Source organism: Natator depressus, chromosome 1 (assembly GCF_965152275.1).
Source record: "Natator depressus isolate rNatDep1 chromosome 1, rNatDep2.hap1, whole genome shotgun sequence".
Taxonomy (NCBI): Eukaryota; Metazoa; Chordata; order Testudines; family Cheloniidae; genus Natator; species Natator depressus.
Window position 1 is genome coordinate 158,656,654 of NC_134234.1, and position 13,062 is coordinate 158,669,715.

General features: G+C 44.2%; 1 protein-coding gene across 1 annotated transcript; it reads left to right on the plus strand.

Moving 5' to 3' along the window:
• Positions 1 to 1,589: 1,589 nt before the first annotated feature.
• LOC141982781 (myb/SANT-like DNA-binding domain-containing protein 7) lies at positions 1,590 to 3,120 on the plus strand. Its single transcript, XM_074945169.1, has 2 exons — positions 1,590 to 2,118; positions 2,698 to 3,120. Exons 1-2 carry the CDS (start codon positions 1,590 to 1,592, stop codon positions 2,778 to 2,780), a joined length of 612 nt encoding a protein of 203 aa, XP_074801270.1. The 3' UTR covers positions 2,781 to 3,120.
• Positions 3,121 to 13,062: the final 9,942 nt, after the last annotated feature.

Sequence of the window (13,062 nt, forward strand, 5' to 3'; positions counted from 1 at the left end):
AATAACATCAGAGTAGTTGTACTTTCTGTTGAGTAAAAATGCTTAGAATAATTTATTATTGTATGAAGTAATGCAGCTGTCTGTCTTAAAATATTCCTCTCTTCCACACGGAGAGAGAAATGACCACAAGAAGTGTTCCAGAAAGCCATTTCATTCCCATGTGGCTTGTTTTGCTAAATCGGTTGCAATAAAGATATGCTCCAAATGGTGCATTTTTTTTCTTGCCTCAACTTATTTTGTACTTGTTCAGTAAAATAGATTCCAAAAAAGACAGGATTGTAATTTTTAATAAGATTTGTTAAAAATAGCAGAGCTGTGGTCAGAGAAATGACCGCAGGAAGTGATTTGTTTCCTGTGATCATTCCTCCTCCTCTACCACTCGCCCTTTTTTAGAATATCAGCAGAAGAGAAAATGTTTTATTAACCTATTTAAAATGAATCATAAATAGCTAATTAATTGTATAATTTGCTATCAATCTAATAGATTACAAGTGAGTTTGAGTCTTTGGAGGGTTGGGGGTTTAAGCAGTGAGAGAATTGTCAGAGCGGCGAGTGCTTTCATAGATCACAATGGTGTATAGGACAAGTGTCTTATGTTGATACAGGGCCAAATTCTTAGCTCAGTGCACACCCCTTTTACTGGTCTGTGTGCTGGAGAGTTCTGGCGAGGCTATCAATGGAAGGAAGCGCTACTCCCCACGGTTCGTGCCCATCTGGTCCATGAGAGGGAAATGGTTTGTGAATGAATGTAGCGGTAGAACTAAGGACATCACCTCTTGCTTCCACTATGAGCCTATCGCCTATCTCTCACTACAGGGTGACACCAAGAGACTCCATGGAGCACAGGGTTTGCAGACCTCCTGAGCTGGTACTCTGCCTTCCCCCACTTCTGACCTCCCAGCAGACCCAGTATGATACATGCCAGAGCAGGTATTAAAGTTGCCACTGTGATGACTATAACAGTTTTGGGTTCATATAAGTACTTGTACATTAGTTATCAACAGAGTGTAGGCATCTTCTTAACTACAGTTTAACAGATATGTCTCCTCCTGGAATTTTGCTAGTGTTTTAGAATTCCAACAAAAGTGATCGATTTAAACAGTTGTGCACTTTTTCCTCAGCAATGCCATAAAAGGAGAAAGATTAACAAGGCACCACAGGGTATTATGGTAGTATAACCAGAGTGACAAAACAGAGCTTCGCTAAGCCCTGGTCTACACTAGGACTTTAGGTCGAATTTAGCAGCGTTAAATCGATGTAAACCTGCACCCGTCCACACGATGAAGCCCTTTATTTCGACTTAAAGGGCTCTTAAAATCGATTTCCTTACTCCACCCCTGACAAGTGGATTAGTGCTTAAATCGGCCTTGCCGGGTTGAATTTGGGGTACTGTGGACACAAATCGACGGTATTGGCCTCCGGGAGCTATCCCAGAGTGTTCCATTGTGACCGCTCTGGACAGCACTCTCAACTCAGATGCACTGGCCAGGTAGACAGGAAAAGAACCGTGACCTTTTGAATCTCATTTCCTGTTTGGTCAGCGTGGCAAGCTGCAGGTGACCATGCAGAGCTCATCAGCAGAGGTGACCATGATGGAGTCCCAGAATCGCAAAAGAGCTCCAGCATGGACTGAATGGGAGGTACGGGATCTGATCGCTGTATGGGGAGAGGAATCCGTGCTATCAGAACTCCGTTCCAGTTTTCGAAATGCCAAAACCTTTGTCAAAATCTCCCAGGGCATGAAGGACAGAGGCCATAACAGGGACCCAAAGCAGTGCCGCGTGAAACTTAAGGAGCTGAGGCAAGCCTACCAGAAAACCAGAGGGGCGAACGGCTGCTCCGGGTCAGAGCCCCAAACATGCCGCTTCTATGATGAGCTGCATGCCGTTTTAGGGGGTTCAGCCACCACTACCCCAGCCGTGTTTGACTCCTTCAATGGAGATAGAGGCAACACAGAAGCAGGTTTTGGGGACGAAGAGGAAAGCTCACAGCAAGCAAGCAGAGAAACCAGTTTTTCCGACAGCCAGGAACTGTTTCTCACCCTGGACCTGGAGCCAGTACCCCCCGAACCCACCCAAGGCTGCTTCCTGGACCTGGCAGGCAGAGAAGGGACCTCCGGTGAGTGTACCTTTTAAAATACTATACATGGTTTAAAAGCAAGCATGTGAAAGGATTAATTTGCCCTGTCATTCGCGGCTCTCCTGGATGTACTCCCAAAGGCTTTGCAAACGGTTTCTGGGGAGGGCAGCCTTATTGCGTCCTTCATGGTAGGACACTTTATCACTCCAGGCCAGTAACACGTACTCGGGAATCATTGTACAACAAAGCATTGCAGTGTATGTTTGCTGGCGTTCAAACAACATCCGTTCTTTATCTCTCTGTGTTATCCTCAGGAGAGTGAGATATCATTCATGGTCACCTGGTTGAAATAGGGTGCTTTTCTTCAGGGGACACTCAGAGGAGCCCGTTCCTGCTGGGCTGTTTGCCTGTGGCTGAACAGAAATGTTCCCCGCTGTTAGCCACGGGGAGGGGGGAGGGGGTAGCCACGCGGTGGGGGGAGGCAAAATGCGACCTTGTGACGAAAGCACATGTGCTATGTATGTAATGTTAACAGCAAGGTTTACCCTGAAAGAGTGTAGCCACTGTTTTATAAAATGTCTTTTTAAATACCGCTGTCCCTTTTTTTCTCTCCACTAGCTGCATGTGTTTCAATGATCACAGGATCTTCTCCTTCCCAGAGGCTAGTGAAGATTAGAAAGAAAAAAAAAACGCACTCGTGATGAAATGTTCTGAGTTCATGCTGTCCTCCCGCACTGACAGAGCACAGATGAATGCGTGGAGGCAAATAATGTCAGAGTGCAGGAAAGCACAAAATGACCAGGAGGAGAGGTGGCGGGCTGAAGAGAGTAAGTGGTGGGTTGAAGACAGGGCTGAAGCTCAAATGTGGCGGCAGCGTGATGAGAGGAGGCAGGATTCAATGCTGAGGCTGCTGGAGGACCAAACCAGTATGCTCCAGTGTATGGTTGAGCTGCAGCAAAGGCAGCTGGAGCACAGACTGCCACTACAGCCCCTGTGTAACCAACCGCCCTCCTCCCCAAGTTCCATAGCCTCCACACCCAGACGCCCAAGAACGCGGTGGGGGGGCCACCGGCCAACCAGCCACTCCGCCACAGAGGATTGCCCAAAAAAAAGAAGGCTGGCATTCAATAAATTTTAAAGTTGTACACTTTTAAAGTGCTGTGTGGCATTTTCCTTCCCTCCTCCACCACCCCTCCTGGGCTACCTTGGTAGTCATCCACCTATTTGTGTGATGAATGAATAAAGAATGCATGAATGTGAAGCAACAATGACTTTATTGCCTCTGCAAGCGGTGATCGAAGGGAGGAGGAGACGGTGGTTAGCTTACAGGGAAGTAGAGTGAACCAAGGGACGGGGGGTTTCATCAAGGAGAAACAAACAGAACTTTCACACTGTAGCCTGTCCAGTCATGAAACTGGTTTTCAAAGCTTCTCTGATGCGTACCGTGCCCTCCTGTGCTCTTCTAACTGCCCTGGTGTCTGGCTGCACATAACCAGCAGCCAGGCGATTTGCCTCAACCTCCCACCCCTCCATAAACGTCTCCCCCTTACTCTCACAGATATTGTGGAGCACACAGCAAGCAGTAATAACAGTGGGAATATTGATTTCGCTGAGGTCTAAGCGAATCAGTAAACTGCACCAGCGCGCCTTTAAACGTCCAAATGCACATTCTACCACCGTTCTGCACTTGCTCAGCCAGTAGTTGAACAGCTCCTGACTACTGTCCAGGCTGCCTGTGTACGGCTTCATGAGCCATGGCATTAAGGGGTAGGCTGGGTCCCCAAGGATAACTACAGGCATTTCAACATCCCCAACAGTTATTTTCTGGTCTGGGAATAAAGTCCCTTCCTGCAGCTTTTGAAACAGACCAGAGTTCCTGAAGATGCGAGCGTCATGTACGTTTCCCGGTCATCCCACGTTGATGTTGGTGAAACGTCCCTTGTGATCCACCAGAGCTTGCAGCACTATTGAAAAGTACCCCTTGCGGTTTATGTACTCGCCGGCTTGGTGCTCCGGTGCCAAGATAGGGATATGGGTTCCGTCTATGGCCCCACCACAGTTAGGGAATCCCGTTGCAGCAAAGCCATCCACTATGACCTGCACATTTCCCAGGGTCACTACCCTTGATATCAGCAGATCTCTGATTGCGTTGGCTACTTGCATCACAGCAGCCCCCACAGTAGATTTGCCCACTCCAAATTGATTCCCAACTGACCGGTAGCTGTCTGGCGTTGCAAGCTTCCACACGGCTATTGCCACTCGCTTCTCAACTGTGAGGGCTGCTCTCATCTTGGTATTCATGCGCTTCAGGGCAGGGGAAAGCAAGTCACAAAGTTCCATGAAAGTGCCCTTACGCATGCAAAAGTTTCGCAGCCACTGGGAATTGTCCCAGACCCGCAACACTATGCGGTCCCACCAGTCTGTGCTTGTTTCCTGAGCCCAGAATCGGCGTTCCACAGCATGAACCTGCCCCATTAGCACCATGATGCATGCATTGGCAGGGCCAATGCTTTCAGAGAAATCTGTGTCCATGTCCTGATCACTCACGTGACCGCGCTGACGTCACCTACTCGCCCGGTATCGCTCTGCCAGGTTCTGGTGCCGCATATACTGCTGGATAGTGCATGTGGTGTTTGTTTAATGTGCTCCTAATTGCCAAAGTGAGCTGAGCGGCCTCCATGCTTCCCTTGGTATGGCGTCCGCACAGAAAAAAGGCGCGGAACAATTGTCTGCCATTGCTCTGACGGAGGGAGGGGCGACTGACGACATGGCTTACAGGGTTGGCTTCAGGGAGCTAAAATCAACAAAGGGGGTGGCTTTACATCAAGGAGTATTTCAGGCAGGACTTCACGGAGGGTTCCAATAAGAAATGGTGCACCTAACTTATTGTTCTTATTGGAACAAGGAGGTTAGTCTGGCCTCTGATTGATACATGGCTAGATTTACCTCGCTGCACCTTCTCTGTGGGTGACTGCAGTGTGACCTAGAGGAATGAGTCCCCTAGACGGGTGGGGGGGGGAAGCAAATGAGCACAAAACAAATCTGGTCTATTTCTTGTTTTGATACACTCTATCTATATTTACATCTTTGGCTGGCAGCAGACGGTGCAGAAGGACTGCATGCCATCCACATCTCAGGGCTGCTTGGCAGAAGATGGTACAATACGACTGCTAGCAATCCATATCGCCTGCCTGCTCACCATAAGATGGTTCAATAGGACTGACTGCAGGACTAAAGAGAATGACTTGATCAAGTCATTCCAAATTTAGTCCCCGCGCCCATGTGCGGCCAGGCGCTCCTGGCCGACGTGGCCAGGAGCACCTCAGACATGACGATGACGGCTACCAGTCCTATTGCACCATCTGCTGCCACAAGGCAATGGGTTGCTGCTACTGTGTAGCAATGCAGTACCGCGTCTGCCAGCACCCAGGAGACATACGGTGACGGTTACCTGAGCGGGCTCCATGCTTGCGGTGGTATGGCGTCTGCACAGGTAACTCAGGAAAAAAGGCGCGAAACGATTGTCTGCCCTTGCTTTCACGGAGGGAGGGAGGGAGGGAACGGGGGCCTGACGATATGTACCCAGAACAACCCGCGACAATGTTTTAGCCCCATCAGGCATTGGGATCTCAACCCAGAATTCCAATGGGCAGCGGAGACTGCGGGAACTGTGGGATAGCTACCCACAGTGCAACGCTCCGGAAGTCGACTCTAGCCTCGGTACTGTGGAAGCGCTCCGCCGAGTTAATGCACTTAATGCACTTAGAGCATTTTCTGTGGGGACACACACACACGAATATATAAAACCGATTTCTAAAAAACCGACTTCTATAAATTCAACCTAATTTCGTAGTGTAGACATACCCTAAAAGTAGTCAGAATTGCAAGGTTTGTCCAAATAAGCCAGGAAGCCTCTTCTTCTGAGTTCCATAAACTCTCAACGTTCATTTCAAAAGGACTTTTCTGCTGGATGGGTTGGATAGTTATTTCATTTTGACTCCATCTCCAGTAATAATAGTTACAACTGGAATGAAACTCTACGTGATGTTCGTTCTTCTTGGTCTAGGATGGATTAGTAGTTCGGCCAAGGTCTGACCGTCCATTGGCACCAGAAATGAAGTATTGGTAGATACTCCGCGTAATCAAACTGGGAGCATTGTTACTGTAGTAGTTTCAGGTGTCTATTTTCTCCTCAGTGCTTACTCAGGGCAACAGTTTAATGGGAATTCCTTGCACAGCTTAAACGGAAAGAGTCCTACCCTTATGCCTGAAGAGTCTGTCAGTTGGGTCTTTCCTTGCCAGCCTGCCTTTCCTACTTTTAAGGAGGTAAATTGATGGAAGCATTTTAAATAAGAATGATTTTTAGAAAAAAAAGATACCATATAGACATCATTAAGGAAGCTCTTCTCTCAAAATGGATCTGAACCAAAACCCATGAAGAACCCAAAGTCATGTTGTTCAAATACTTACTTGCAGGAGTAAATCATTCAATGCAAAAGTTAGAGAAACGGGCCCTAATGGATCTAATGGACCTTTATCTTCATTTTCCGTTGCCGTGGATTCTTCTAGAAAAGACTGAAGTATGCACAGAAAGATATAACCTTAAACATTTTCTCCTGCAAATCTAATGTTTTATATTTTGCTATTGATGAAGAATTTAAATAGGTAATCGCTGAAAATATCTTGAAGAATGGCATTTTTTTTCCTGAAAGTCATCGTCTTAAATGTTTCTATTTATACTAGAGAGGAACAAGGACCATTCAGACCAAATGAAATGACACATTATACATATTTCATATTGTATATTTCATATACATCATAACATTTCTAAATTGTTGTTATCACTGAAACTGATGAGTTCATAATAGACAAGAAATGCCTAAAAATATCAAACTTATTAAAGTTAATGGGTGGAGAGGAGGGTGGGTGGCTGCATGTGTGCATGCTCCTCTGATTCTCCTATTCTAGACATTTCATAGATAAGTATATACACACAATGTCAGGACATGATTCTACAAACATTTAGGCATGTGCTTAACTTTATTCACCTGAGTAGTCCCACTGAAGGTCTAAAATGTGATTTGCTAACACTGAGTGAGGAAATGTTTTGGGGGTTATGTAAGTACAGTTCAGAACATGAATAAATATGTGCTAGATGGGGACCCAGGGTTCAACCCTTGTCCCGTGGAAGTCTATTTATATTTGCTATTGAATTGAAAGGGATCAGGATCAGGCTCTTATTCTTCCGTCTCACATGTTGTATTTTTAAGTATTTCCTTTACAATGCAACCATCTGCTAAATTTAGACTACCTTTTTTTTAGAATTTATTTTATGAACATACAAAAAAAAATCACATTGTAAAAAAGCATGCAGGCTTTTGAAATGCCATTTGTGAAATGTTCCAACTATGTACAACTGGCTCAGTTACTACAGTTCACAATTGCCATCTGAACATCTATTTTTCCAAGCATTTAAGAAAAGTGATGTGTACATTTTTCATGTGTAATTAGGCAGTGTAATGTGATCCCTTGCTGCAGTCAAGCTGCCATGTGCCGTAGCCTCACTGAATAGCTTCCAGATTTCAACCCAATCTCTTCTGTCTAGACTCTACGTTGCTATTTTTTTTCCCTCCTAGCTTAAAACAGACTCCAATATGAAATGCCAAAAACAGAAGTTTTTGTCCCTCTTTCTCATAAAGATGTGGGACAGATCTCTCAGGCCCAGACAAGAGCTGGGTCCCAGACTTTCATAAGACACGTGTCATCTGAAACTGACATTAAAGATTGTGCAGGCATGTCAGCAGGTCATGCACACAAAAAAATGCTTAAAATATGGTTTTCATTAAGAAAATGAGTATTTTTAGAGAGGTGTGGTTCAGTTCAGATGAAAAAGAAAGAAAAAAATTAAAGCAGCACAAGAGATCCCAAACTGCAACATTATTTATATTGCTGTTGAAATGTGGTATATTCTCTTTATAAAGTTTTTTGGGGGAGTGAAATAATATATACCAGGCCAGAACCAGGTGCATATCCTGTAGAGAGTGTTTATAATCAGAATTAAAGGATAGCAGATTTATACTAGAACAAATTCTCTAAGAGAACCTTGCAGCTTAAGTACATTGTCTTAATCCTGAAAATTGTACATTATGTCCTCAATAAAGAGTTCTTTACCAAAAAGAAAATAAAGTTAAAATGATTTCACAGATAATTTCAAGGAACTGTATATGGTCTTATATAGTTGTAAACAACATATTCTGTTATCAGCTTTTTATCTGATGACAGTTTATTTTATTTCAGCTGTGTCAATATTGATAAAAAGTCCAAAGAAATGATTCTGTTCCATGGAAAGATGCATTCGTGTAACATAGGAAATAAACTAGGTTTTCTTTCTTTGAACTACATTTCTGAACCATTCGTCCTGAAAACTTGCTGCAGATTTTGTATGCTGGAATTGCTGTGCCTTCCAAAAAGTACTCAAAGTACAGTTGCTCTGTCTTTTAGTCTAGAAAATTCACATTTTCTTTTGTTTCATGGGATTTCTTTTGAAAAAATGTTCATCTGTTCCTTTTATGCAATTTTGCAATGCCTTAAATTATGCTTTATTTGAGGTCTCAATGCAGTGGCTGTTTTTCCAGTGAAAATGTGCCTTTTTGGCTATTTTCTAGGTGACTGGCACTCTGGCTTGAAAAATAGGCCTATTTTCACTCATTTCTGAATGGAAGTGTATTGTGTTGGCTCAAAAATGCCCATGCTTGCTGGAAAAGTGGCTCATTTTCAAATTAAAAATTCACATACTGTAGCAAACTTTTTTTTAAAAAAAATTGGCCCTTTTTTTATTAACAGGAAACTGCAACTATTGAGATTTTGAGTCATTGTGAATGCTCTTAAGTATATTTTCTCACAAACCTACAAGAAAGTTAACCCAAAAATTTGATTCTTAAATGAAGATTTCTATGCAATTGCAAACAGTGAAAGAAAGTGAACCAGACATTTCACAGAAATTCTGTCCTAATTAAGGTATTTTAAATCAATTTTTGCAGTAAAATCAAGATTTGTTAAACAATAATCCTCAGATCTCATCCTAAAGTTATCATATTTAGTGCTTTTCATCCTCTGATTTCAACGTGCTTTTCAAAGGTGAATAAGTAATATTATCCCTATTTGAACAGATGGGGAAACTGAGATACAGAACAATGAAGGGCTGGGGCTAAAGCAGCTACAAAATGAGTCAAGGGGAATAGAATCATAGAATATCAGGGTTGGAAGGGACCCCAGAAGGTCATCTAGTCCAACCCCCTGCTCGAAGCAGGACCAATTCCCAGTTAAATCATCCCAGCCAGGGCTTTGTCAAGCCTGACCTTAAAAACCTCTAAGGAAGGAGATTCTACCACCTCCCTAGGTAACGCATTCCAGTGTTTCACCACCCTCTTAGTGAAAAAGTTTTTCCTAATATCCAATCTAAACCTCCCCCATTGCAACTTGAGACCATTACTCCTCGTTCTGTCATCTGCTACCATTGAGAACAGTCTAGAGCCATCCTCTTTGGAACCCCCTTTCAGGTAGTTGAAAGCAGCTATCAAATCCCCCCTCATTCTTCTCTTCTGCAGACTAAACAATCCCAGCTCCCTCAGCCTCTCTTCATAAGTCATGTGCTCTAGACCCCTAATCATTTTTGTTGCCCTTCGCTGGACTCTCTCCAATTTATCCACATCCTTCTTGTAGTATGGGGCCCAAAACTGGACACAGTACTCCAGATGAGGCCTCACCAGTGTCGAATAGAGGGGAACGATCACATCCCTCGATCTGCTCGCTATGCCCCTACTTATACATCCCAAAATGCCATTGGCCTTCTTGGCAACAAGGGCACACTGTTGACTCATATCCAGCTTCTCGTCCACTGTCACCCCTAGGTCCTTTTCCGCAGAACTGCTGCCTAGCCATTCGGTCCCTAGTCTGTAGCGGTGCATTGGATTCTTCCATCCTAAGTGCAGGACCCTGCACTTATCCTTATTGAACCTCATCAGATTTCTTTTGGCCCAATCCTCCAATTTGTCTAGGTCCTTCTGTATCCTATCCCTACCCTCCAGCGTATCTACCACTCCTCCCAGTTTAGTATCATCTGCAAATTTGCTGAGAGTGCAATCCACACCATCCTCCAGATCATTTATGAAGATATTGAACAAAACCGGCCCCAGGACCGACCCCTGGGGCACTCCACTTGACACCGGCTGCCAACTAGACATGGAGCCATTGATCACTACCCGTTGAGCCCGACAATCTAGCCAGCTTTCTACCCACCTTATAGTGCATTCATCTAGCCCATACTTCCTTAACTTGCTGACAAGAATACTGTGGGAGACCGTGTCAAAAGCTTTGCTAAAGTCAAGAAACAATACATCCACTGCTTTCCCTTCATCCACAGAACCAGTAATCTCATCATAAAAGGCGATTAGATTAGTCAGGCATGACCTTCCCTTGGTGAATCCATGCTGACTGTTCCTGATCACTTTCCTCTCATGTAAGTGCTTCAGGATTGATTCTTTGAGGACCTGCTCCATGATTTTTCCAGGGACTGAGGTGAGGCTGACTGGCCTGTAGTTCCCAGGATCCTCCTTCTTCCCTTTTTTAAAGATTGGCACTACATTAGCCTTTTTCCAGTCATCCGGGACTTCCCCCGTTCGCCACGAGTTTTCAAAGATAATGGCCAAGGGCTCTGCAATCACAGCCGCCAATTCCTTCAGCACTCTCGGATGTAACTCGTCCGGCCCCATGGACTTGTGCACGTCCAGCTTTTCTAAATAGTCCCTAACCACCTCTATCTCCACAGAGGGCTGGCCATCTCTTCCCCATTCTATGATGCCCAGCGCAGCAGTCTGGGAGCTGACCTTGTTAGTGAAAACAGAGGCAAAAAAAGCATTGAGTACATTAGCTTTTTCCACATCCTCTGTCACTAGGTTGCCTCCCTCATTCAGTAAGGGGCCCACACTTTCCTTGGCTTTCTTCTTGTTGCCAACATACCTGAAGAAACCCTTCTTGTTACTCTTGACATCTCTTGCTAGCTGCAGCTCCAGGTGCGATTTGGCCCTCCTTATATCTTTCCTACATGCCCGAGCAATATTTTTATACTCTTCCCTGGTCATATGTCCAACCTTCCACTTCTTGTAAGCTTCTTTTTTATGTTTAAGATCCGCTAGGATTTCACCATTAAGCCAAGCTGGTCGCTTGCCATGTTTACTATTCTTTCGACTCATCGGGATGGTTTGTCCCTGTAACCTCAACAGGGATTCCTTGAAATACAGCCAGCTCTCCTGGACTCCCTTCCCCTTCATGTTAGTCCCCCAGGGGATCCTGGCCATCTGTTCCCTGAGGGAGTCGAAGTCTGCTTTCCTGAAGTCCAGGGTCCGTATCCTGCTGCTTACCTTTCTTCTCTGCGTCAGGATCCTGAACTCAACCAACTCATGGTCACTGCCTCCCAGATTCCCATCCACTTTTGCTTCCCCCACTAATTCTACCCGGTTTGTGAGCAGCAGGTCAAGAAAAGCGCCCCCCCTAGTTGGCTCCCCTAGCACTTGCGCCAGGAAATTGTCCCCTACGCTTTCCAAAAACTTCCTGGATTGTCTATGCACCGCTGTATTGCTCTCCCAGCAGATATCAGGAAAATTAAAGTCACCCATGAGAATCAGGGCATGTGATCTAGAACTCATAACTCCTGACTCTTGGACAGGTGCCCTATTAACTACACTGTGCTGCTAAATTTAAAACACTTTGGGTTTATTGTGGACCATTACCTATCCCCATTCAGTTTTCCATTTTAATGTCAATAACCATATCAGCATGACTAGATATAGATATACAAGGGCCATCCCAATTGTTGTTTTAAGGACCCTATTCTGCACTAAGTTACAACTCCTGCAGCCCAATTGACTAAAATAGGGATTGCACAGGTTGTAAGTCAATGCAGAATTTGGACCAATGTGTCTAGGCAGACTTTGCATTGCTAGTGGAGTTTCATATGGAGGTCTATCCCACATTGTACAGATTTCATAGTTTTTGAGGCCCAAAGACCATTCTGATAATCTAGTCTCTAGTTTGACCTGCATAGCACAGACCATAGAATTTTACTTGGTAACACCTCCATTCTGGCTTGTATCTTGTAATATTGTTCATTGCTATTACATTCCTTGTAATATGTGATAAATCATTAAGGGCCTGATTCTGAGCTCCATCCCACACATGCAGAGCACCAAAAAGTAGAATGTACAAATGTGAGAGTTTCTCATCAGCCTGCATACAAAATTGTAGTTGCCCTGCAATACTGTCATCCTCGATGGGTCATATTATGACAGGTTATGATGTCTAACACCGCTATCTGTGTGATTAGACAAAATGAGGGAGGTTTTGGTCTTAATCGCCCGCTCTTATATATCTACGTGAAAGCAGACTATTGGAAGCACATGTCATGAGTGCAATATATTGAATGTACTTTTTGCATAAACAATGCATGTGAACCTGCTCAAATTCAGAATCGGGGGAGCTGTCTGTGTACAAGTGATTTTAAATATTTTCCAGTTAGTTCAGAGATCCAAATGCAAAACCAGTACTCAGGAATATCATGTAGATTTGGAATATTTTGAGACTATAAACCAACAAGTGACTTATGTTCCTCCAACATGTATTTTTTTTAAATCTGTGACAGATAGAAGAGTCTTCATTTAATAGCTAATCCAAGCACAATCCAGTACAAATTACTACTACAAATTAAACACATTCTTCATGTTCATTAGTTCAGAAAACCATGTGTGAAAAGAATGCAATCGAATATACATTGCTTATACTAAAGAAAACTGCAATTTATTGTGGCATGACTCAGTGAAGTAAAGGGAATGTGACACTGGTTGGATAGTGAGCTATGCATAGGTAGGATGCCATTGGAAAACCTCCTTTGTGGTCTTACTTCACTGAGATCCATGACATGTCCCCAAA

What these genes read in the sequence shown, in the direction of transcription:
- LOC141982781 (XM_074945169.1), top strand. Translation starts at nt 1,590, where the DNA reads ATGATGGAGTCCCAGAATCGCAAAAGAGCTCCAGCATGGACTGAATGG. An exon ending in AGGCAGAGAAGGGACCTCCG is followed by an intron (nt 2,119 to 2,697) that starts GTGAGTGTACCT and finishes TCTCTCCACTAG; the next exon opens with CTGCATGTGTTTCAATGATC.